At 52.9% G+C, this 26,141-nt stretch overlaps 1 protein-coding gene across 7 annotated transcripts in view; it reads right to left on the bottom strand.

Moving 5' to 3' along the window:
• Positions 1 to 458: 458 nt before the first annotated feature.
• The window catches only part of CD99L2 (CD99 molecule like 2), a 32,800-nt gene continuing 7,117 nt past the window's right edge, over positions 459 to 26,141 (bottom strand). Inside the window, exons 2-11 of one of the 7 annotated variants that reach the window (XM_055727573.1) lie at positions 16,003 to 16,068; positions 13,649 to 13,687; positions 12,164 to 12,259; positions 11,216 to 11,296; positions 10,883 to 10,975; positions 8,663 to 8,725; positions 7,539 to 7,574; positions 7,322 to 7,441; positions 4,731 to 4,796; positions 459 to 4,296 (exon numbers count right to left, since the gene is read on the bottom strand). In XM_055727573.1, the coding sequence (XP_055583548.1) occupies positions 4,232 to 4,296; positions 4,731 to 4,796; positions 7,322 to 7,441; positions 7,539 to 7,574; positions 8,663 to 8,725; positions 10,883 to 10,975; positions 11,216 to 11,296; positions 12,164 to 12,259; positions 13,649 to 13,687; positions 16,003 to 16,068 (725 nt within the window). In that variant the 3' untranslated portion in view covers positions 459 to 4,231. The remainder of the gene's footprint in view (positions 4,297 to 4,730; positions 4,797 to 7,321; positions 7,442 to 7,538; positions 7,575 to 8,662; positions 8,726 to 10,882; positions 10,976 to 11,215; positions 11,297 to 12,163; positions 12,260 to 13,648; positions 13,688 to 16,002; positions 16,069 to 26,141) is intronic. The other 6 variants (XM_055727574.1, XM_055727575.1, XM_055727576.1 and 3 more) reach the window with 6 other exon arrangements.

Raw genomic sequence — 26,141 nt, 5'->3', positions numbered from 1 at the left:
TTTAAAATACAAACCACCTTTTTTGAATGTGAGACTAAGCACCGCCTCATTATACAAAGGCCAAAAGCTTAGCTTGCACTGCGTGAGAGATTAATCTTGGATGTGAAAATCCAAAGAAAACTGCAGGAAACCTAAGGCAGCGAAAAGGACCAAAAACCACATGGCTGAGCGCAGCCAGGGACGTGGGGCACTGCCTAGAGTCAGCTGCTGATTGACCCGAGGAGAGCGAGCGTGTGTGCATGCGTGTGTGTTTGTGTAAATACATCACCTTTACCAGTGAATTAAAGTTTTCGTAATGATAATTGTTTTCTCACAAAGTCCAGTTTGGTTTCTTTTTTTAAATAAAGTCTTTAGTGTCATTATAGAAGAGGTGATGCACAGTAAGGATACAGCCCACCACTTGCAGTTGACCTCCAATGTGGAAAAAAAAAAAACCAAAAAATGAGGTCTATGCTGTCTTACTAGTCAACTTATTTTATTCGGTGTTTTCCAGCGGTAGTCAAATTCTGGTTTTTACCCCCATGATCCTTACATGCATGTTAGCAAAATGAATCTTGTTTTCTTACAATATAACATTCAACCTTCATTTGGTATAGATCGCTTCTGCATCAGCAAATATGCCTTCCTTTTAAGTAATAAGTACTTCAGTCAAAAGAAAGGATTCTCTAATTTCACACCACCGTTGTTTCTGAACTTCATTTGTTCCTGAACCTGCTTTGTTGCCGAAGCAGATTTTTAAAGCCTTAGCCTGTCATCTTACTTTTTCAGAATTTGAAATGGTATTATGGACTTAATTCTGCTTTTATCACAACAAATGAGTAGTTAAGAATGACAATAATAGCAGTTATAAGGGTTCATTAGTGGGGTTGCATGAAAAAGACGGAGTTTATAGCGCCAAAATAATCTGAAATTCATGTCGGAGTGTTCTCACATGAAGAAACTACTCACTATTGCCAAATCTCAAATTAAGGAACTACTACAGTATCGCCAAAGGAAAATGCAAGTAATTGATAAAATAAACAACAGGAAAAGAGCTAGTTAAATTCTTGTCAGTTCTCTGTAATTGAGAAACCTTTTCTGAATCATTTTATTGCTATTTAAAAATAGCATTAGTTAAGCTGAAGTGAGGTGCGGTAAGAAAAAGAGCTCACAGCACAGGCAGTACATAAACTCTCAGGACAGCTGTATATATAGGTTTGGACTCATGGAAAAAAAAAAAATCCCTGTTTTCCAGTGGTTTATGGCCTTTTTTAATAAAGTATGAAAGTTCGTACCATGTATACAGAACCTAAGTGCAAGATCTTTTACAATTACCTAGCTAGATTTAGAGAATAGATACTAATTAAATGAAAGTAGTTAAGAGAGGTCAGTGCTGGGTCAGTTGTTTCAGAACTTGGATCACAACTAGGAAAATACACAGGAATCCTCTCAGCTGCTATAATGCCTGAAATACAGATGATGTAAAAAAAAAAACTATTTCTCAAAGACTGGTCTGACAGTTAGATGGAGAAGGAGACTGACCGCAATAAAAAGCAATTTAAGCCTTTAATGACATATAGCATAATCAGACTTTGACTTTTGTCCAGTTTTGAAGAGAAGACCAAGTTTAATTTCTTTACTGCGGTATTTGTCAATATTTTCCTATTGGAAATCATAATGAAAGAGATCTTGAATTCTGTTACTGTATATTTTTGAAAAGTGCTCCTTTTCACTGTGCATTTATGATTTTCCACATACCTGGAAATTACACTAAAGCATAAGTATTCACCAAAGTCGTAGAAAAGGCCTTGGGGGAACGAGCAACTTCTGAGTTCTAAAAACTGGGTGGGTTTTTTTCAATGAAACAGCTTTTTGCCCTTTTTTTTCTTTTTTTTTTTTTTAAAGTAGTCTTTGTGTATTAGACATGTGTTTCTCCTATGTTCTAGTGTAAGAGCTCCCCAAAGGAGGAGTAGGTGCTCTGGTCTTTAAGCGACGCTGGATGCTCCAGCACTGCCCACTAGACGAACGGTGGGGGGCACAGGTACATAGTGCAGTAAAACCGGCGATGGGCAAAAGGAGAAACGGGATTATGGTCACTCGGTCTAAGCTAGGAAAACTGCCTCTGGTGATCATCAATGCCATGTTCTAACATGTCGCCTACAGTAACTTTATAAAAACATTTTCCTATGCTACAGCTTTCACATGTGTTTGGCTAAGACAGGTGGCGGCGCTTGGAAACGGCGATCCACACGCTCAGCTGCGTGGCTTCGCCGGCGTCGGAGCTGCCGTGCGCCAGGATCCGAACCCTGCAGACCACGCTTCCTCCATGAAAAGCCTGCCCTGGCAGCAAGCAAACACAGACTGCACCCCACCTCTGTTGCCTCTGCTTCCACTCTCTGAGCAGCCAATAATTATTTTTGTTTTCTAATCCAAACGCGTTCATAAAACAAAGCAGCAGTAGTTCGTAGCGGTATTGTTGTAGCGTTAAGTGTTCTGAGTGCACGTGAGGGACCACATATCCCTACAGCTCATCTCCCTTATAAAACACTGTAGCTGTTCCGCTAGTGTAAGGCTTTAAAAATGCAAGTGTTAAAAAGAACATAAAGAATTGTGCAGCTATTGCAAAACACTTAACTATGTTACTAGGCAATTTCCTTTCGAATGGAGCTGTGAGGCAGCAATGCTCCTAGCCTGGCTCACCTCCCAGCAAGGCCTTCTGTAAGTCATGTCTACCTGAAAGCTGTGAATTTGTACATCAAACCGAAAGGCTTTTTGTTATTACACACTCACAAAATACGGGATTTGCAAAACAGTACAAAATGCACGTGCTTCAGGCTGATAGATAAATAGTGAGTACCTCTTACACCACGTGAAGGGAGTTTTCCTTAGTTTGAGAGCATGCTTGTTAAGCAATCATCGATTTCGATAGATGTATCAGAAAGTGGCAGCATCCACATTTTAGCATCAATAAAAAAGGTTTGGGGAGGGATTAGAAACGTAAACACAAATTCTTGCAAGATAGCGAAGGGCAGGTCTCCATACTGGTTCTGCAGCGTTGAAGAGGGTTGTGTGAGCCCTTGGGTGGGATCGTGTGCCTCCGCGGTGGTAGCCCCGTGTCCTGCTGAGCACCGCTTGCAGCCCGATGCTTCCCAGAAAGCTGCAGGAACCCCACGCAGGGCGGTGATGGAGGACCCATCCTCTCAGGAGATTCTGCTTCTTTTAAAGGTTAGTCGGTGACACAATGGATGAACCTTTGTATTGGGGGGTTTCTGCCTCAGGTGCTAGGGAGTGCTCTCAATAGCTGCTGGTAAAAGAAGGTGGGGACTGCGTCTGGCTAAGCTTGACTTCTCTCGTAGTGAGTGTTACAGGTCTTAACAGATACCTACTTTATTTTCTTTTGGGTTAAATCTGTAATTGGTTCTAGCATGAATGAGATTGGAACCTGTCCTTGAAAGCATCCCAACACACAGTCTTCCTTTCAGTGACAGTGCAGGTATCTTGCATCACACAAACTGTATCGCCTGGCACCATCAGCTCCATTCTGATCTCCAGCATAGCCAAGGATTCAAATAGTATTTGTTAAAAGTGAACGCTGCACCCACTGCTATCACCTGTATTTATGAGTGGGCATGAAAACTGGGTCCTTTTATTTGGTTAGAAGCCTGGCGCTGCGTGGTGGTGAAGCATCCTCAACTCCTGGCTTCGGAGCAGGGAGTCACCCACCTCAGCCCCAGGCCCCACCGAAGGACCCCCCCATAGGCACTTCATTTTTAGGTGTAGCTACACTAAGGACTGCAGTCTGCCCTCAGGAAACGGGCACTTTTCATCACCGCTGCAAGTGACGTGCCCATAGCTGATGGCAGAGGTTGGCTGGAGGTGCTTTACAAAGGGCTTTGAATGTTTGCTTTGGATTGCTATTTACAGGCACTTCACTGTCCTCACACCTGTAAGCTCTTCTGCTCCTTGAAAAAGACCTTGTCCCTTAACTGAAAACCGTCTGCTACTGAAGTACCTTCTGTTGGTTTGCATACAACTGGACATCAAACCTACGATATTAATTCAATGTAAACATATACCTGTTTACAAAAAGTAAAACACATAGTGCCACTCTAACCCTAAAGCCTAGAGCAGTAAGAAGCCAGTTCAAGCTTAAATACACATTAAATAGCTTTGGAGTCAAATTAAATAAAAAGCTAAATTACAAGCATGTAAGATCTTTGCTGCTGATTCTTTTCTAGCCCCGGGTCATGCTTTACATCTTCGCGCTGTCTTGTTTTGGTGGTTCTGCTGATTGTGTTTCCAGTACTGAAGATTTAACTAGGGAGAAAGAAAAAAACCAAATCATCAGTACAATAGCACACGATAGAAGCAGAGCACAAGCAACAGGTTCCCAGTACTGGTTGGCTGGAAAAGCTTTTGCAGCAGCCTTGATTATCTGGCACTGCAAGAAGGATCATGCTTTTCTTGTAAAAGACACTCTCGATGGCTGAAGACATGAAAGCTAAATATTAGCGGCCGCTGTTTGCAGCGTGAGCTCCTTGGTCCCTTACCACGGCTTTCTTCTGTTTGCAAAAAAGGGGGAAAACCACTGTGGTCGGTGTGTAACAAAAAGCCGCAGCATCACCTAAGTGGTGCCTTCATCAAAGAGACAGAGCAGCTCAGTACAGCACAAGGGACTTTAGGATAAAGTCCCTCAGTAAAGCTGCTTTTGTGGCCAGATGCAGACAGGGTAAGGCATGCAAGGTTCTCACCTTGGGGTTCCTCGCTTACAACAGCTTCCATGTTTTCTCCTTTCACATACTCCGCATTAAGTCCCTCTGAGAAGCAACAATAGAGAGCGAGATGGGAAGGTAGAAAGTCAAAATGATTTATTTGCTTTGATGCCTTAAAAACTCTGGTAATGGGCCTATCTTCTGTAAAAGCTAAGATGCCTTTTTGCAACCTCCTCTGCATTAACAGCGCTATAGAAACATCAGTAAACCACAGACAGAGAAAGCATTGCTGGATTTTAAAGTGACCACAGAGACTTTCCTACAAGGCACAGCTTCTAGCAGCAGCCCTTTTATTCTGAGTTTCTTGCTTCGTCTTTCTCATGCGAGGCAGCAAGGCTAATCGCTGTGCTAACACGCGCAGCTAGAAGTGCATGGGGTGGGTACGTCCCCCGGACGGGGCTGCACCTGAGCGTAGACAGACGGCATCATTCTCACTAAAAGCGAAGTTATGCAGAGCTGCAAGAAGCAGTTTCGAGCAGGGCTGTGGTGATGAAGCAGGATGCCAGTGGGGTGCCCAGTCCCGAATAAGTCCCTTATCGCAATGCAAAGAAGTCTGCAATGTTTGTAACAAGTGCAGCCCAGCCCAAAGGCAAGGCTAGGTGCTGCTGGGCAGGGTGTGCGAGGGGACGGGGGTGCCACTGCTCACCGGGGTCCCACTCAGGGCTGCAGAAGGTTAAGACTGTCTGGCATGTGCCATGGACCCCAGCCATCCTCTCCAGCTCCTCTAAAGGACCTCTTTGGAGAGAGGCAAAGGGAGTGCTGGGCTACCTGCTGCATCCTTAGGGAGGGACCCCGGTGCAGGAAGGCCGAGGCAGTCCGTGCTGCCATGCAACACACGCTCTTTAAGCATCTAAACTTGTTTACACATCTAAGGGCAGCGAGAAGCGTGGCAGGGACCCACTATGCCTCACCACCAGGTTTTGATGGGGCTCATTCATATCTCACAGGGAAGGAGGGAGGTGGGGAACGGTGCTGGCACCCAGTCAAAGCAGCGTGATGGGAGCCCTCATGCAGCAATGGGGCAGCTGCTGCATCCGAGGCATGCAGGAGAGAAGAAAAGTTTCTGCAACAGGCTAAAAGAATCCCATAAAACCCCATGCCAGCACAGACACTACAGTCCATGGCTGGCCAAGCCGTGGAGGTGGGAGCGGAGCTGTTGGAGCAGCCTGGTGGCTCCTGTCCTGCCGGCATGGCGAGCGGCAGAGGGACAGCAGGAGGCTGAGCCGCAGCCCAGGGCACGGCCAGCGAGCAGGAGGTGTGATGTAAGGAAAGAAAGAGTGACAAAGAATATGCAGCAGCATTGTGCACATCCTTTAGACAAATTGGCAAATGCTCGTCAGAGGAGACTCAAAAATGAGAAACGGAGCCACAAGCTCACCACCACAGGATGGCTGGGCAAGGAAAAAAGCTGAGCCTGTTCCTCCGTGCTTCAAGTGAGTGGTCATTATACATCACCGCTGCCTCCTCCAAGACATGTGTTTTGCTGGGATAACACCAAATGCAATTTATGTTTTTCAATAAAAAGCCACTTTTGCAGTGGCTGACGGCTCTTAGATTTCTGTCATGCATTGCAATGCATCTAAGGCCTGACATTAGCCCAGCATGCCATGTCTGATGGCTTAAATTAATCCTCCTTTATAATTAACTTTAATTTCCTGCCGCCTTTCTGGGGCTTTGTGTCTCTCAGCTTCCCCCTCATCAAAGCCTTTACTTTTTTTTTATTTAAATTATTTATTCTTGCCAAAATATCATTTAAGTGGGGGGAATATACAAGGGTGTTTCATTCCATCACATTCATTTGACTTTTCCTGCTGATCTAATTTACCAAAATGTTCCTGTTTGTTTCAGGCACAACTGGGGAAATAGCACAATTCCAGCAGAAATTTCCAACGCTGAACACCCTTCCCCCAGAGCAAAGAAGACTCACAGGAGATTTCATTTGATTAATTTAAAAAGAGCCTCTTCCAGCTGCTTGCAGCCAGCCCATAATGGGTTGCAGGAGATCACCATGGCCAGGCTGGTGCCATGGGGTGAGGCTATGGGGACACCTCCTGCAATGCTGACACCCAGCCACTTTAGGGGGCAGCTGATGCAAAAGGTGCTTTCTGGGAATAGGCAGCTTTGCCGCTTAATTTGCACTTAATTGCAGTGATTGCTGCGCACCTGCAGGAAGGTGGGGTGGGCTGGGGTGGGCTGTACCACCCACGGCTGCCTGCAGACGCTCACCGTGCTTCCTATGCTGCTGCTTGGTGAGTTTTTACCTCGTGCTGAGGTTTGGGGGCTTTGGGGGGGTGGGGTGGGGTGTTTTGTTCCATATTTACCCTGTTCGGTTGGTGGTTTGCAGGGGGTCCCAGGGCTGTTGCTGGTGGTGGGTTCCTGCCTGTGCAATGCCCAGCAGGGCTGGGGGCTGTCAATAACCCACGGCTGGGGCTCTGCTCTGCCAGCTCTGGGTTACTGCGTGCCCGACACCCCCTCCCGTCTCCAGGCTGGAACACGGCAGCGGGGTTCAGGGGGACAGGCAGGGGGGTGTTTGCTCGGTGCCCCTCAGGAGGCGCTCGGGGGGGACTTACGCTGGATGCTGAAGCAGAACTTCTTCTGCTGGTAGGAGATGTAGCTGGAGACGGCCCCGATGAGTGCCATGGCCAGGGCGCTGGCGATGCCGGCAATCGTCCCAGTCTCTGCCACTCTGCCTGTGGGGCGCAGAGAGCGGGATGCTGTGCGGCAGGGGCGCAGGCACCACCCATCCCACCATCCCACTGCTGACCCTGCGGCCACAGTGCTACCCACCTCCGTCATAGTCGCTGTCGGTGCTGCCCCCGGCACCTGCAAGAGACAGGAGCCCGTCAGTGCCCCGTGCCCGCTGCTGCCAGGCTGGCCGTCCGGGAGGGAGGGGGCGCGCACTTGTGGGGGCCGGCAGCGTGGCCCCCCAGGGCACCCCCAGGCTGGGTGAGCCTGTGCCCCACGGGGCAGGGTGCCCCTGCTGCCCCACACCTCCGCTGCCTGCCCGGGCAGCTCGTCGTCGTCATTACTTCTCTGAGGGGTCTGAAGTTGCTCTTCTCTCCCATCGTGCGTGGCTGGGGGGCGCTTTGGGGGGAGCCCCTGCAGGGGACCCCTCTGCCTGCACACCAGTTAACCTCACCTCTGCCCCCTCACACCTCCGCTGCTCTTGGCATGAAGAACAAACACATGAAACGCTGTCAGACAGATACACGGCGTACTTGTACCGTCACGGGGAGGCAACTGGCTAAGCTCCGTAATCTCAGGGAATCCTCGCTTGGCTTGGAGTCTGTTTTAACATGACCTTCCCTGGAGAAACTGGGCTGGGAGGAGAAGCTGCTGGAAGCTGCAGTCCTTACCCAGTCACATCCTGAATTTATGGAAGCAGGTCAGCGTTGTATTAATGCCTCCGATGTGGTTTGTCCTTGGCATGGGGATTCATTAAATGTTGATTGAACTTGTGGTGTTCGTCTCTTTACTCGACTGCTTTTAATATTTAACGCTGTGGATCCTCGCAAATGCGCAGGCTTATCCGATGGCTCATTTTCCTCCCCGTTTCAACCATCAGTGGTCCTATGGTGGACAGTAACTGAAGGCTTCTGTCCTCTGGCGGTACAGGGGCAGGCTTTTGAGGTGGCAGGGGAGATGCAGGTCCCATCTGCCCTGGTGGCAGATGGAGCTGCAGAGCCTTTGCGGAATCAGAAGTGCCTCCAACTGCTGGCACAAGGTGTGACCATGGAGGCCAAAACCTGTGTGTTTCCCTGGCTCTACGGCTGAGACCCCCTTTCCTCGCACATGCGCCCCGTCGAGCAGGCGAGCCCCGCACGAGTGGTCCCTAGGAGTCTGCTGATACGGCGATTATTGCCCAAGCTGCAGCAGCTACAGCAGACGAAGGGGTATAGGTCACTGCTTACCTTTCTTCTTGTCCGGGCTGTACCCGCCGTCCACAATGCTGGCCAGGTCGTCGTCTGAAAATCCTTTAAAAATAACAGCAAGAACAAATGGTGGTTGGCACCCGAAGGGGCACGCAGCCCCCTGCCACAGGCTCCACGTGTGCTCTGCAGAGGTGGGGGAGCTCACCCCTTCCACCTGTGTAAAGCCCAGTTTGCCCAGCAAAACACTGGAGCCGCCTTCCTGACGCAGCGAATGCAGCCAGAGCTGCCTAGGAAACAACGTAGCAGGAAGGAAAAATAGCGTGTGGCTTGCTTGGGATGAGAGGGATCCCCAAAACCGAGTGCCTTCGGATGGGCAGGGCTGGGAACAGGACTTTTGGGGTACTCTGGGTGGGGGTCACGTGCGAGCATCACGCACCTGGGGTGGGGGTGGCCCCCTGCAAGCCCCTGCTCCCAGGGAAACGTTTCTCTGCTGGGCTGATGGAGGCTGCTCTATTCATCTGATTATTTTCTCTAAAACTCCCCAGCTGTTTTAAAGAGCTGTGAGGGGCTTTCTGTACAGCAGGGCCCAGAGCAGGGGTCTGCACACCCATTTAAACCAGCAGCTCCCAGCTATTCTGTCCCCTGCGAGAACAGGGACTGGTCAATAAGCAGCTCTGCTTCTCTCACAAATATCAAATGTTAACAAAATGTTTAACCCCAAATTATTTTAAGCTCATAAAAGAAGTCATAATTGACTTTGAGTCTAGTTTGAAATAAATACCTCTCAAAGTTTAAATACTACTAGTTTTGTTGGTTGTTTTTTTTAACTGAGATGATGGACGTATTTAGAAGTTCATTAGGTGTTTTGGCTGCTCGGCCCTGGCTGGCAGCGGAGGAGGGAGAAGGATGCGGTTTGTGCACATGGTGGCTGTGGTGCCGGGGACTGGGGTGCCCTTGCCCTGCCTCCGGCGAGCCCCTGGCAGCACAGCCTGGCCCGGGGTCCCTCAGGCAGCAGGGTCCCACAGGCAGGGACCCAAATCGCCTCCTCCCTGGAGGGACAGAGCAGCTCCAGTGGAAGAACTGAGCGCCAGCACATCTCAGTACAGGTGAAAAAGTTATCTTGGACGTGGTTGTAGTGGGAATGTTTAATTCGTGCAGGAGGGACATTGAGAAACACGGTCTGGGAATCAGTAGCTGCATGAGCGGAGCTGTTGAACCCCTTGGCTCTGGTCCCAGAGGGACCCTCGGGGTGCACTAAGGCGTGTGATGGGAGAGGGCACCCAAAGCCGAGCCAGCAAAAGGCTCCCTCTCCGATGCTGCGCCTTGGGAAGGGTTACCTTTGCCTTAACAGCCTGGAAAAGACGCTCTTATTCACCAGCTTACCACAAAAAAACAGATTTATGGGCTTAGTAATGAGTTGAAAAAGAAAAATAAACCCTGACTATGCCAGAACCTGGAGAAGTCCCAGGCAGTCCAGGGTACAGCAATGCCGGGGGAACACGTGTGCTGGTTTGTGACTGGTGCCACGTTCCAGCGGTTCAACACCTCAACCTTTCCTGCAGGAGTCTGAAACCTCAACAAGCCCAGAATATCAAAGTGCAGACAAGTCACCTAGTTAATACAATCTAATAAAATATGTGACTATTAATTACACGTGTGAGCAGGGTATACGGCCATCTCGACATCAATAAACTAGCCGTGCAAAGTCTGTTTTCTAGCTCAAGTGCTCAAGGGAACAATGCTCATAGACAAATGATTCATTCACTGGAGTATTTTAGAGATGGAAAAAAAAATCTCCCAGCCCATAGCGTATGTTATGCCAGGACTTAAGTCTGCTCTAGATTTATGTCTTGGCAATGGCTGCGAACCCCAACAGCACATGCCCTCGGTTAAATAGCTGTCAGGTATGGGGACGAGGGGGAACTTAACACTATCACCACAATTTAATGGGTCAGAAGAGACCCCGGGAAAGAAACCTGCAGACAGGCAACAGGTCGTTAGGCAGAGCCCCTCTCCGCCAAGGACCGCCGAGGCAGGGGCTCCTTCCCTCCCCGCAGCCCGGGTAGAAGGGACTGACCTGCCTGCGGAAAATCCCTCTCCCTGTGCAGGCAGGGCACAGGCAGCAGGTGCTGGTGGCAGCGCCTCCGTTCCTGCTTGCTCCTGCCTGGCAGGGAGAGCCTGCTCCCCCGGCAGCTCCGGCAGGTCCCCGGGCACAGCACGGCGGGTGGCCAGCAGGATGGAGAGGGGAAGTCAACATACCTTCACCTGGCCTTACGTCCGGCCTCCCAGCATCTTTCCCATCATTCTTATCATCAAGGGCATCAGCCAAGTCAAAATCCAAAGGATCCTTTGCTAGAAAACAACGCGGGCGTTAGTGCTGGCCACCGGCCGGAGAGCTCTGCGATTAATTATAAAATAATGTCTGCCATGTGGTTGGTTTGGGCTTTTTTTCAAGGTGTCTTACTAACAGTCTAGAGGCTGGAAATGGTGGGAGGAGGGGCAGTGCCACCGTCACAGCACGTCCTGAAGCCTCTGCCTGTGCCGGCAGCAGAGCCAGGGCAAAGCCAAGGGGGCTCAGCAGATTGTGCTCACCTGGGTTAGGCTTGGGGGGGGCCCTCGTAGTTTTTGGCTGTTTGGTTGTGGTGGTGCGGATGACATCCCAAAAGCTGTTATCTGAAGGGAGCGGGGAAAAAAAGGAGACCAAAATGATGTCACCCTTCGAAACGTGTATTTGGACAAGCGCTGGGAGGGGAACCCCCTCCTGCAGGGATGCTGGGGCTGTGCTGGGGTGGTTCAGTGCTCTGGTTCCTCCACAGCTTCAGCTGCCTCTGACACCAGGGGCAGCCCCTGCCCGCGGTGCCCCAGGGATGCTCCAGCCCTCGGTGTGGGTAGCAGGTGTCTTCGCAGAGATCCCCTGCGCCAGGGCACGTGTCAGCGGGGCTTGAATTTCAGAAGGGGACAAGCAAGGCTGCCAGGAAAATCCTTGCAAACACGCTGCCGGTGGGACACAGGCTGCATCCCCCTTGTGAGAGCTCTGCCTCCGCGAGGGCAGCTCCGTGCCATCCCTGCCGGCTGCCTGCGGCACGCAGGAGCAGGACCAGGCACTGCCGGAAAGATACTTAAGGATGTGCTACTTCAGCAATGGAATCTCCCACCTAGCAACAGCAAACAGCTCCATCCTGGTTAAAAATTTTTACAAATGCTGCTCGACAAAGCCCTCAATACGGCTCAGGCAGGGGTGTGTGGGCAGCGAGGGAGGGAGGAAGGTGAAATGCTGGTGCCAACTATCCTGGCATGTCAGCGAGACCCTGGAGCATCTCTGCTGACCCTGCTATGATAGCAGAGCAGGCGGAGATGGTCACCTTTAAAAGTCACCTGTTGGTGGTAGCCAAAACTTGCTGGAGCTCATCTGTCAATGCCTGATCCCCCTCCCAGCTACCGGGATGGCTCCTGGTTACCTCGGGGAGCAACTTCCCACATCCGCAGCCCCACAGGCGAGCACGTATTTACCCTCCCCCGGCGCAGGGAGCTCCGCAGTACCTGGCTTCCCCGGTCTGGGAAAGGGCTTTGGAGTTGGCTTGGCTGGTTTGGTGGTAGTCTCCAGAGTGGTGTCAAAGTAATCAGCCAAATCAAAGTCTGTTGCAGAGGAGAAGGGATTGTTAACATCCCCACCGTTTGTGAGGACAGTGTGAGGCTCTCGGCACGCATCCCCTGCGCGGCAGCTCTGCAGGTGCCGTGCAAGCGATGCTGCACTGTGCCGGAGCCCACCAGCACCCACGTCAGCGTGGAGCTGAAAAGAGTGTCCAACCAACTCTGCTGCTGAGCCACAAGCTGCTGCAGAGCCTTCAGCCCACCCCTGGCCCGAGCAGCCCCAAATAATGCATTTGGGGGGAGACCTGAGAGATGGTGCAGATGAGAAGGTGCTGTGGGGATCGAGCCGGTGGCTGGGACCCGCTCTGCTCCCTGCAGGGCTGCCTGTGAGTGACCCTGGGCTGAGCAGACCACGCATGGGAGAGGGGCCAGGAGACAGGAACCCGCCGCAGGAGCCCCTCGGTGCCATCGCTCATCCAAAAAGCGCTCCCGGGGACAGCAGAAACTTGCCGAGACAAAGCCTTGGCCTCGGCACATGTCCATTTCCCGGGGAGAGTTTATTGGATCAAATGGCCTCTTGTTCGGGCTGCAATCCAAACGGTGAAGCCCTGCACGTGCTTCTGGCACTTGGCTTTTCTTGTCCCCAGCAAAGACCACCAAGGCCAAGGAGCTGGACAGCCGGGTTTGCTTAAATCTGTGCCAAGATCCTCATGCAGGGGCACGTGGATTCACTTCTGAGCACTTCCCCACCGCAGTTTGTTTCAGGCTCCTCTGGCAGGGTTGAGCAACCCTCAGCTCTTGTGACCGCACTATATTTAAGTATGTTTGGCCAGAACTGAGCCAGAGGAGCTGCCAGTAATGAAACCCGGGTGTATTTAAGGGAGCTTCCTCAGCCAGGGCAGATGCTGTGCAGCCGGCCAGCCAGCACATCTGACAGGCACAAAGAGTCGGAGAGACATTCTTCCCTGGATGGGGAAATGTCACCAGTCTGGGCCTTCCTGCGGAGGTCAGGGTTATCCCGGAGTAAAAAAGGGAAGGAAAATATCCTGTGGGCTCTCTCCTGGAAGGAAAGCTAGCAGGTGCCATGCAGCCAGAAAAAAAAGCCCTTGTATAGCTGAGCAATGATTTGTGTCTTTTCCATTAGGATACTGCAAAGTGTGCGAAATTTAGCCTTGGTCATAAATGCTCCACTGCCATTCGCCTTCAGCACGGACAGAAATATCAATATTGCATTTACTTTGGTCGTGCGGGAGAAGTGCACATCTGCGTGCTGGCACCAGCTTGCTCACGGGCAAGTGGCAGTGTCCCAAAGCCTCTGCTAAGGCAGCAGCACCCAGCTGTGCAGGCACAGCCTGTGGGGGGCTTGCACGGTTCGAACCCCTGTGGGAAGCAAACCCCGCGCTGTGCTTAAGCGATATGCACTCAAGGTCTCACCTGCCCCACCTGCCGGCTTTCTGGGACCCTTGGGAGTGGCTGTGACAAAACAGACAGGGAAGAAAATGTTAGTGGTCATGGGCATCTCCGAAAATGTTTCACTTCTGGTTTGAGAATAAATAGCAAAGGTTTCACCACGAGCTTTCCAGCTGACCATCGCTGCTCTGCATTTGTAAGCTCAGAGCTACAACCCCCTCCCCCCCAGGATGTGTGGCCACAGGGAGCAGGACCCCCTGTGCGCCGGGGCGAGCAGCCGTGGCACCGTGCAGGGCTGAGCCCGGTGCTCTGCAGGGCGCAGCTGGGGCCGGTGGGCCAGCATCCTGGCAGGACAGCATCCCAGTGGGCCAGCATCCCAGTGGGCCAGCATCCCAGTGGGCCAGCATCCCACCAAGTGGAAAGGAGAGCTGTAAGAAATTGCTCCACATTAAGACTCCTGGAGACAGCAGCAAAGAAAGTAAGGTCAGACACCATACAGAACAGCATGGAAAACAAGAGTAAGCTGCCTGTGTTTTGTTGTCCCCTGCCCGGCTGGTCAGTCAAATGACAGGTAATTTCCAGTACTGCATTATGTGTGGGAGGTTCTCCATCAGCTGGAGGAATTTTGGTGACACCCCAATACTCAGATCCCAGCTCCCCTGGATGCTCCTGGGCTAAAAAAAGCTACAGTCAGCTTTCAGAGGGGTTGATTTTTAATTTTTTTCACCCCCTGTAAAACACTACCTATTAATAGTGGCTAGAATTACCAAGTATATGAATAAATTATGAGCAAGAGTTATGGCTGCTCTCTTCCCATTAATTTCCATTTGCGCCTCTGAATACTGGAGTGCTTCTGCTGGGCTTCATTTCCAGTGTGCCGGTACGGTTTGATGTGACCCGACTCCAGACCCTTTGCTTGCTTTTATTCCGGGGCTGATGCGATGAAGATCCGAGCGGGATGCAGCAGCTGGGGGGGCTGGGAGGACAGCGCTGCCTCTTCCCCTGGCTCACAGCTGGGGCTCCGGCCTGGGGAAACGCCGCTTTCCCTCTGCGTGAGGTGGCTGTTAGACACTTCTAACCAAGTCTCTCCACATACTGTAGTAAAGGGCTTGCAAAATCCTAGATACGATCCCTCGGAGCTGTGACCGAGTCTGATACCCCACGGTCTCCCATCCCCCTCCCGCTGAACCCCGCACGCCACAGGAGAGATGCACGGAGCATCCCGGCTCTTTATTCCTTGTAAACTCCAACACAACACAGCACAAGTGTCTGTGTGTTGTTAGACTGCAAAGTAACGGTTTCAAACCCTGTTCTAGCTTTCGCTTAAATACTCGCAGGTGTATTTTGTGTGATGGCAGAGGCCGGTGTCACTTGCAGAGCGCTCCCCGCTGCTGCCCAGCTGGGCGCTGGGTCTGGGGATGGTCACCCTGGGTGCACGGGGTGGGGGGCAGGCAGCGAGGGGTCCTGGGCACTGGTGTTTGCAACGCCTCCCCCGTGTCTCCGCAGCAAAGGGGGTGTCTGGGTGCAGACCACCCGGCTCAGCCCTTGGTGCAGGCGAGAGCTGTGCTACATGCCCTGGGGTGCGAGACGAGCCCCTTCCCATCGGCTGCACCGCGGGCAGTTCAGTGGTCTCTTTTGGGTGCCAACTGAGAGCTGCTCCGCTGAATGCCCCCCCCCCCCCCAGGGTGGTGCCAGCCCCCTGCCCTCACCCCTGTTTCTGCCAGGCCTGAGGCTGAGCTCTGCCAGGCACTGCTGTCCCCTCAGCGGCACAGCCCGGCCCTAACCTACATAAAAATGATTTATTTCAAAGCCAAATATTAAATCCCAGCACGCCCTCAGCATGGCACCCCCTTCAGAAATGAGCTTCCTTTGGCTGATGGGTTACACTTGAAATTAAGCGAAGCAGCCAGCCAACACGCCGTCTGCCTTCCGTGGGTGCCACGTTGCAGCGGGACCAGGGATGGACCCGGCACTGCCCCAGCCCCGCAAGGTCGGCGGGTTGCCCTCACCGGCTGCAGAAGGAGAGCAGTACTGCGTTAGCTTCCAAGCAAACGGGGTCGTGTCTGATGGTGTTATTAATGAATGCAAAATAGCCAAAAAGATGCATTCATTCCGTGTCATTGCTCTGTGAAAGCACCAGTGTGCCTCTGTGGTTTGCTCACGGGAATCGGAAAGCGAAGCACACACGGTCGGCAACCAGCTTCTCCAGGACTATCCCCCATCCCACCTGTTGGCAAGCCCAGCCACTGCGTCTCCCCAGGGAAGAGGCAGCCCATATCCACCACCCTCCCGCCAGCATCAGATCCCAAAGAACAAACTGCAGCTATTAACGTCTGTATGTTTCCTCCTCTTTAAAAGAACAAATAAATGTGACTTACGTCGCTTGGTGCTGGGGCCGAACAGGGCATCTTCTAGGTTGAAGTCACCTGGGTCATCCCCATGACCTGGAGACAAAGAACCAGCACTGGTTGTACTCGCTCCACACAATGTAAAATACCTTTAAATACGGCGTGGCTAGACTTGTTTGCTCAAATTGCTTCAGTTTTTTGCTGTTTTTTCCCAAACCTAACCCATCACCGGTGATGAGGAAGACATCAGCCTTCTCCGAATGCTGTGACTGTTAAATTGCAGAGCAGTCATCTCTGGATTTTCCATTTGTCTGCCCTAATGGATGTGGTATAAAAACACATGCTATGCTTAAATTTGTCAAGGAGAGCCTACCAATTCATCTCTTGAGCTGCCACTCATCTGTGGCTGTGCTCACGATTACACATTTGCTAAACACCACGAAAACATTGGGACAGCGCAGACAAATTCAGTGAAAAACAGAAAAAGCTATGCACCTCTTCTTCACAAGCACCTTCCAACATCAAAGGCTTCGTATGAAACCGCTGCTGCTGGCTGCCATGCGCAGCTTGGCATTTCAGAGACCGCCTGCATCACTGCCCTGGTAACGCAACCCAGGACCAAACCCCGTCCCAGGGACACACCTGGCAGACACAGGCAGGTTTTTACGTTAGAGATGCCTCGCCACAACTCCAGTCACTTTATAATATCCTGGGGATAACTCGGCGCTATGCCGTGCTCTCCTGCGATAGGGCCAGCTAATCCTTCCCTTCTCTGTCTTTTTTTTTTTTTTTTTTTTTTTTTTGCATCGCGTTAATTACTGTTGACTTACCCTAGTTCTGAATGTATTTGTCTTGATAAATTCATGCTTTTACATCTCAGAGCATGCTGAGTAATTAATATCCTTTGGGTTTGCTAAGTACTGCAGCACTGCAAGAGAACATTAAAATGGCTTTCCTCTTATTCCTACTGCTAAATGGATTTAGCTATTGCCACCTGAGCTCCAGTGTGCTTCATGAATAAATTTAAAGCTTTACTGACAAGGACAATAACAATGGGAAGGCACCAGTCCATCAGAAAGCAGGTATCAGCATTTCGGTGAAAAACTTCTACCGAGAGTGGTCACTAAGTACTGCAACACCTCCAGCTCCGGTTTCACTTACTCACACATCACATCTCGTTTTATTTGCCGTCTGTTTAAATGTACACTCGGCAAACCTGAGGGTGATTTAAATGCAGGCTCTGTGGCTGGGAAGGTGCCATGGGCTTCTCCCCCCTGGCAAGGCGCTCGGCGTTAAGCTACTGCTGGGTGTGTGTGTGTAAGTAACACAGGGCCCAGCCCACGGCTGCGTTCCCCATGGAGATGAAGGATGCCACTTCCCCTGGGAGCACAGAGGAACGGCTGGCAGAGGGTGATGCCCCATTGCAGCTGGAGCCCAGTCACCGGGTGAAATGTGCGGTGTGAGGCGTGCGGACGAGCCCCTGGCTTGCTTGGCACCCTCTGCCTCCCCGCACACCCCTCCGACCCTTTGCCAAAATATTTGCCTCTTGGGCCTTATTGCTGGGGGAATTTTGGCACCGTGAGACTGGCGATGGTCTCCCGCTCCAACAGCCCGGACGAAGCTGCGGGGTTTTCAAGCGGTGTGTCACGACAAAGGAGCAAGTAAGGAACATGCAAGACCATCCATGGTGCCGAAGAAACACGTGCCCAGCTCTAGCACTTGCATGGGCTGCTGCTGAACCACCAGCATGTCCCTGTTGAGATCCCACAAGCTCATTACTGCTGTGGCCAGCCTGCTTCTCCAGCAATTTCATGCAGGCTCCCTTTCCCAGTGTGGCTTTTTCCACAACCTTTACTGGATTTTCAGGAACCAGCAGGGCTCTGTCATTATCGTCCATTTTAAACTGTCTTTAAACCAAGTTGGACAGGGGAAACGGCAGCACATCTGGCGGGATGAGAAGCATTACAAACCCGGCTGGGGGAAATGCGCTGTCACCGTGTTTCATTTCAGTTCCCCCTGGCTCCGCAGCAGGCAGGGCGAGCTGGCAGGAGGGTTATAGTGGCAGCACCAAGACTCGCATTGGTATGCTAGGAGCCATCCCTTCGGCCTCTCCCCCCCCTCCCCCGGCTCTACTCCTGCTCTCTGTGATTAAGTAAATGTTAAGGGCGCCGATCTGCTGCGTGCCGAGCCCTGCTGTTAGTGCATCCTCCCTGCGCTTCACCTGTGGTGCAGGAGCCCAAATACCAAGCGAGGGGGAGCAGGCGGCCGTGGGGGTGAGTGCAGCTCACCCGTTCTTCTGCTGAAGGGCTGCGAGTGTGGGGGGGCTGCATGGAGATGCCCCACCAGTGGGGCCACAGGCCCTGCAGGGAATGAGTGCCCTGAAGAACGGGGTCCCCCCTGCCTGGCTTCGGGGGGCTCACCAGACCCACTGGCTGAGCAGCACCTACACCACCCTGGGTTTGGTGACAGCTCCCCCAGCATCTCTGCCCACAGGGCAAGAAGAGGGTGCCGCTTCCAAAATCAAAACGCTGGCTGGCACACGAGTGGGGCCAGGGGGGTGAAAGGTGCTCAGAGCCCCCTGCCCTCACAGGGCTGATGTAAACCCACTAACGTGCCTGGGCTGCAGCTGCACCCAAGGGGAATCCCCACCGGCGGGGAGAGGCGTGCATGAAACTTAGGAAACCTGTCAACGCACTGAATCACCCACTAAAATCTTCTCTAGTAGCTGCAGTGCTTGGCACAGCCTGTTTCCCAGGGCTTTCCCACCACTGCCCATGGCAAACCGATATCCTTTTCCAGGGCAATTTAAACCCAGGAATCCCTTAGGTGTTGGCAGGGACTAATAATAGATTGCCAGTTAATTGAAGCTGACAACATCTTTATTTCATGCAAAGGGTGTTATGGAGACGTATTACACCTTTTATGGATCAACAACTGAGCGCTGCCGTCAAAGGCATGCAAACTTGCCTGCTCACTCCGACAGATAAGAGCTGAACGCTCTCCGCCTTATTCTTTTATTCCGTTATTAAGCAGTAACAAATGCAGCACTTCACAGCCAGATGCTTAAAACCCAACCGGCTCTCAGTACGCATGTTTACCTTACAAACGCAGTTTTTCAGGAGGCAGCACTGCTGCTCCCTGCATCGTCTCACGCAAATCCCTTTGCTCCTGGGGCCCCAGTCCCGCTCTGCAACCACTGGAGAATCGGGTCTCCCAGGCTCCCAAAGCCCATCCTCTGACAGGAACCCACGCGCAGCATGGAGTATCTTTAATATTAGGGGTTTATACATTCCGGAAGAAGCTGAGGCACATTCCTACATACAAGAGTTCATAGGCAGCCCGCTGCTGAGTTGCAGAGGTGTTTGTCTGTGATGTGGCCAGGGTCATGCGTGCCCTGGCGTTCACCTCCCCTGAAGGACGCACCCACGCCGCCTGCAACCTGTTACAAGAATACAAAACCACCGGCATGCAAAATCATCCTCCGCTGGTTGCTCGGTGCTGGGGAGCAGTATGGGAGCTTCGCTGGGGTTAGCAGGCTAGTTTGAGGGCTGGGGGGGATGTTGACCACCCTTGCACTGGGTCCTTGGAAGAGATCTTGTCTCTGGCTGCTGGGAGAAAACGTGCATCCCTAGAGGCAGCTGGGAGGTGGTTCAAGCCCTGCGTGTCATGCCGGCTGGCCAAGGGCACTGAAGCATCCACTGCAGGTCCAGGGCAGGGGGGGATGGGCAAACAAGACATGTTCTCCTTATTTTTCTTTAGTATGACAATCAAAAGAAACCAAGGTGGGACATGTCACAGTACCTAATACGAAACCCCCAGCACCAGCGGGGGAGGTGGGGGGACCCCAAGGCTGCAGCTGTGCCGGGTGGAGGCTGTGAAACAGAGGTTAGAGTTATGGCCGAGCTGGCGCCGCAGGCTCCTCCGCCTCTCGCCAACTCCCTTCGCCTTGCCGGGGGTATTTTTAATCAGAGCTAGCTGCTCTTTGAAGGTAGAAGGGTTTTGTGCCTTAATGTATTCTCTCCTCATTATTTTCTGTAGCAGGCAGCTCAAATGCACAATTGTACTCGTCAGCTTTTTAGTTTTTACAATTATATATATATTCTAATTAAGCCCCACTGTTTGACAAAGCTTGAATTACAGTATCGTAATTCACACCCAGTATATTGCTATATTGCACCCTGTCTGCAGCACTCAGAGCGAGGTGTATTCCATTTTTAGTGCCAGCCCACGGATCTCTTTGTGCAATATATATGTGTTTAGCTTCCCTGGGAATTGAGAGCCCGCAACGGTACGAGATTGACAGCCCGGGAGATTACGGGAGAATGCAAAGCAGGTACAAGGGCAATGGAAAGTAATTCAAACTGCCTGACTTTTATGCATCTACCTTAGGAGCGACGCGGTGGGCAGCGGGTGGGAGAGCAGGAGGAAAGCATATGCCAAGGTAACTGAAATCACCAGGGTCCTCCCCAGTGACCAAACCTCATCATTTTGGCTCTGAATTAAGGTGTCGGTGTTGGCAAACGCAGGTGGTTCCCTGTGCAGGGCACCCACAGCTGCGCCGGCACCTCTGGGCAGGGGGCTGGGGCTGGGAGGTCCTTTGGGTGTGGAGCCGTGTCACGCTGCTGGTGCCCGACCACATCCTCGCAGTGGCGTTTCCCGCTGTCTCAGCAAAAATACAGCCCCAAAGGTCTGCGGGGAGCCCATGGCTGCTCCTCCGCGGGCGCGGGTCTGCTCTGCAGCAGCTGGGGCATCTTTGGCAGCACCGGGGGTCCCCAGGGACTGCTGCTGGAGCAGAGGACAGTGTGCTGCTGCCGGCCAGTGCAGCGATGCTGGGCAGCACACAGCAGAGCTTTGAACTCGCTACCATCACTGCCTGGGCACAGCCCCAGCCACCAAGTCAAACACACGGGACACTGACTTGCTAATGCCAGGTTGCTTGTAAACCTCGAGTTCTTGCTGACCGCCAAGACCAAAGCAGCGTTCCGTGTGCGCAGGGAGAGCAGAGCCCCTCGGCGCTGGGACGTTGTGGGCAGTCTGTGGGGGCAGCGCTGGCGGGCCAGGCGGGTCAGTACAGCTTCATGGCAGCTGTGCTTCTCTCGAGACATGCCCAGGCTGTCTCCAGAGCACAGGCCTCCTCCTGAAGTTAGCTCTGCCTTGAAAAGCAGGCTCTAAACTTCCCCCAGCTCCTCAGCCACTGCCAGGGAAGACAGACTGCCCAGGGACGTGCCCCTGCACAAACACCCTTGCCGGCAGCCCAGGTGCCAGGGCTCAGCCAGGAAGCCAAGTGGGGCAGAAGTGCAGCCCCCAGTACCCACCGTGGCAGCGGGACCGCTGGCTGACACCAGGGGTACATGGCCCCAGTTTGTGGCACGGCCAGGCGAGAGCAGGGGGACACAGCTCCCCAGCTGGGGTGGCCCCTGCTCCTCACAGGTGACGAGGTAACACTGCCATCCTCGTTCTCCATTACCAGCGAAACGTTTTGATTTCCAGAAGTACTAATCAAAATCACTCTTGATTATGGTGAAAACAACCTCTGCTGAATTTTTTTTTTTAATGCAATTAACAAGGGTATATGGTAATTCCAAGCAATCTTGCTCTTGAGATTAAAGGAAAGCCTGCCAGGAAGCACATGAATAAAGCTTTAAGATGAGAATTTGCATAATGAAGACTTTCTCTTTGTGGAGGGACTAATGGTGGTTATGTTTGAAACCTATTAATGGAAATGCCTAAAAGCCTCCGCTAAAGCCAGCGTGCTGCCACCGTGACCCTCGCAGGCTCCATCGCCCCCAGTGCCAGCACTGCCGGGTCCCCGCCAGGAACCTGGGTTCCACGCCACCGCGCTTTGCCCTCTCCTTGGGCCACCGGAGCGGTGGGATGAGCCGGGCCGGCATGCTGGATGGGGCAGCATTGCCCTGCAGCTCAGCGCAGCGGATCTCGCTGGGGGTTTTAAGCCACAGGTTAATTCCGTGTTGCTGTGCACCAGGGCAGGCGGACAAGAAGCAGGTGTCAGTTGCAAATTTATGTCAATTTAAATTATTTGGCGGCAGCACCTGATAGACTCGGCACCCTGCAGGAGTGGTGGAGGTGGCAAGGAAAATCTGACCGGCAAAACCAGCCTGCATCTGGTGGCCTCCAGGCTCCTCAGCAGACACCGTCAGCACCCCTATGTGGGGCTGGGTCAGAAAGGCCACCGTCCTGGTGAGCAGGACAAGGTGAGCCCTCGATGGGAGCCGCCCCGCCAGGCGATGAATGCTCAAGGGACGGTGGTGCCCACCTGCCCTGTGCCATGCCGAGGGCTGCCCGATGGTGTGAACACATCTCCTCCCCACTGCGGGTGGAAGGACAGACCCGCAAGCTGGTCCCAAAGCACTGGAAGCAGCAGCGCTGCCCCTCACACCCTGTGGTGTCCCACAGCCCCCGGCGCAGCTGGTGGCTCAGCCTCCAGTGCCACACCAGCACCTGCCAGCAGTTCACTGCAGAGACCAGACAAAAAACACATCAGGGAAGAGTTTCTCATCCGCTGCCACCTCGTACAGCCTTTCTCACTCCTCTGCAGCAAGATTTAAAACTCCAGAGGGAAGTGCCCTCGTCTCCCCTTTCCCAGCAGTTGCATCTGGTAACCGGCTTGCAGAGATCCCGCAGTGTTCACCAGGTGTGCCTGCACGGAGGCTGCAAGGAAACCTTGGAAGCTGAGAGCTAAGGACAGGTGCTGGCCTCTTCCTCCTGAATTTTGGTATGTGAGAAGAGGCCCTGCTTCCCCCTGTGCTGTCCTTGGAGTAATGGCAGCTCCCACCACCAAAGCCACCAGCCTCCACGACCACCCAGCCTCCATCGCCAAAGCCACCAACCTCTACGACCACCTAGCCAGCTCCCAGAGGGGCAGAAATCACCCTTGAATCCAGAGGAGTTTCTTCGTGCTAAGCTCTTGTGCCAACTTCCTCTCCTTCTTGCCAACATTTCTCTTTTATCTGCTCTCAGGCTCACCGACTCAGACTGCTGGTGATTACTCTATTTCCATGTTTTATTAAAAAAATGAGATGAGAAGGGCTATTAGTGGAATGGTTCTGTTACTGCCAGTTGGTTTTGCTTTTCAAACCAGTGCAGAGCCACCAGCTTGGAGGCTACAGGAGCATGGCAAAAGGGTCTTTCTCCATATGCTAGGAGACCGAGATGGGAAGAAGCAAATTCACGAAGCGTTTCCACCAGTTTCACTGCTCTGCCAGTGTCGGCGTATTGCCGTGATGCTGTGAGCGGGAGGGGGCTGCCAGCGCCAGCCGGCCTCGAGACACCGCAGCTCTGCCAAAGACGGCCTAATCCTGGGGGTGACGTGCTGAGAGGCAGCCACACAATATCTGTTTCGGGGGGGTGCCCAGCCCAGGGCCATGCGTCACATCGCATCAACCATTGCCATGCAATGCGACAGAAGTCGGTCTAACAGCAGCGAGGCCACGGAGGAGCCCCAGTGCCCTGGGGACCGTCCTGTACCTGCAGGCTGGCAGGGCACCGGCCGCAGCCCCGGTGCTCGCAGCGTGGCGAGGGGCCCTTGCATCCCCTATGGTGTGATTCCCACCCCAGGAGTACGGCTGCACAGTGCTACGAGCTACGTCCTCAGCAGCGCCAAGCTGTGTGCAGGGACCACCAAGGGCTTGATCTGCTGGATGAAGCATCCGTCCACCGCCTCAGGCTGGGCTGGAGCCCTCAGCTCCAGGAGCCCAGCAGCTCCCTGACCCGCTCATGCACCCCAGGCTCCCCAGAAGCACCAGCCAGAGCAGCACCCCCCACCACAGACAGACAGACGCCTCCAGGTGCCAGCAGGAACCCTCTACAGCTCGGAGGGAAAAGCAAAGCCCACCAAGGGCAGCACTACCACAGCTAGGAAAAGCTTCGCATCAGGGTTTCCCATGGGATGCCTTGGACCAGCAGCTGCTGATGGGGTCTGCCCTAAGCCTGGCTCCAGCATCATCCTCTCTCTGATTCCATGAGCAGAAAAACAAACATTTCACTGGATCTTCCACCCCAGCATGGTCAGAAAGCAGGTAGCCCTGTTCGGGCAATACAAGAAGCCAATCGAAATGGTTTTCTTTGGTATCAGCACTCACAGCTTTCAAGGTTTCTGACATCTCTGCACATAAACCAGGTGATGTTTCCTAAGCAACTTTAATAAGATAATCGTTATTTGAGGCTTGTGTCAAAGAGGTCTTGGCCACAGCATTGCCAAAACCTACTTCCAATTAGCCCCAGATTAATTGTATCAGGAGCACAAGGCTGGAAGGTTTTGAGCACAAGTATTTAAGGTTTCTCCTTCTGTAGAGAAAGCCTGAGCACAGCTGTGTCTGAGATGAGGATGGGATGATACCCAGCATTCTGTGCCTGGGCTGGGTACAGGGCTGTTGTGGCCAAAGGCAGAGGGACCTCAGCCTGTTCCAGCCCTCCTGGGATGTCTGCTGCTGAGCCTAGAGAGCAGCTCTTTGACCCTCCCTAGGAAAATGCTCCAGGTAATCCTCAATAACCCAAAGGTGCATTTGATGGGAAAGGGGAGTGTTTCTTCTTCTCACTCTTTCACTGTTCATTGGTTTTGGTGTTTTTAAGGAAAAGCAATTTCTTATACCTGAAGGGGGAAGGATGCGGATGGCATATTTCTTATTCCCAGACCCCACCTACCCTGCTAGCAGCAGAGGGGAAATGAGCACTGACTGCCCTGTGCAGGTTAGGGAATGGTTAAAGGTGGCTTTCTCAGGGCACAGCAGAACCAACAGTGTCATCCAGGACTCGGGTTTGCCCCCCTCCATGTGCAGGGGTCTGCCGGAGGACTGGATTACTGCTTGTGCAGCAAAGGAAGGGGTGGTGTGGGGGTGCTGTGACCCTGCTCCCCAGCAGGCACCAGCCTGGTTTCCCTGTAGCCAGGGGCAGGTGGCCACAGCCTTGTGCGGCAGTGACAACAGCCAGCCGTGCCAGGGAAAGGCAGGCTGGGAGCAGGAGGCAGGATTAGAGCTGGAGCCACTTTGGGGGCAGCCTTGGCACCAGCTGTACCCTGGTGTGCTGCCCCTGGCCCTCACCAGGCACTGTGTGGGAAACACGGACCGCAGCTCACTCCGTCTGTGATCCCTAGTGAAAGTCAGAAAACACAGCAAGTTCCTTTTCCCCCTATGACTGTGGTGGGTGTAGGGCTGAAAACTGGGGTGTTTTCACCTTCCTGCATGCCATCCATCCAGAAACGTCACCAGGTATGTTCATATCAGCCCTCTGATTTCTGCTTATGCGCTAAGTAATGACTGAATTTGCCTAGGGCCAAAGGTGCCTGCCTATCAACCAGGCAACAAATTGTGGCATGAAAATATGTTGTTCATAACCCAGCGTGGAACAACTTATGACAAAGCCCAAGAAGCAGGAGCCCAAAGAAAACTGAAGCAGGAGATTAAATGCTTATCACCCAATTCCCAATGGGAAGAGATTGCTCTCATCAGATAAAGATCAAGAGAAGATGCTGTAGTTAAAAGTAGGTAAATAGGGAATTACACGGTAAAAATGCTGGCTCATCACTGGGGATGTGCTGCTCCTGTCATACTGTGCTATTTAAAGTCGGAAGCGGAGTGGTAGGGGCAACGAAGACTGGGGTGATGCTGACAGATGGAGGGAGGCTCTGGGAGACGTGGGGGTTACAGCCCTCTGCTCAGGCTGAAGGCATTTGTCTGTCCCCTGTCACCGCAGCTGCAATGCAGGGCTCCAGCCTGCCCGCTGCTGCGGCACACGCCTGCAGCCGCCTGCTCGCCTCTCCATCACACCTCACCCTGCAAACGCCGGGGATCTGGATCGGGTGGGGATCCAGCCTGTGCTGCTCGCTGCCTGCGCCCTCCCGGCATCGGGCACGCTGGGACGCGTGGCTCTCGCCTGACCACGCTCCTGCTGCTTTGGCTTCAGACAAGACCCCCCCCACCTGCCACGGGAAGGGGCTTCCAGCAGGGAGGGACAGCAGGGCAGGGGGCTGTGCTCCCCCCACCCCGCCCCAAGCAGGAGGCAGCAGCAGAGATCTGCTGGAGGCAATGTTGAGCAGGTGGTGCAGGACCTGGCAGTGATTTTTAACCACCGGCCATGGCCAGCTGGGCCAGCCACCCCCACCCGACCCGGCAGCTGCAAGACCACCCCTCTTGGCTTGCCCACAGCAAGGGAAG

The sequence above is a fragment of the Falco cherrug genome, chromosome 15, assembly GCF_023634085.1.
Source record: "Falco cherrug isolate bFalChe1 chromosome 15, bFalChe1.pri, whole genome shotgun sequence".
NCBI classification, from domain to species: Eukaryota; Metazoa; Chordata; class Aves; order Falconiformes; family Falconidae; genus Falco; species Falco cherrug.
Note: the sequence above shows the minus strand (reverse complement) of the source record. Positions and strands in the feature narration are given on the sequence as shown.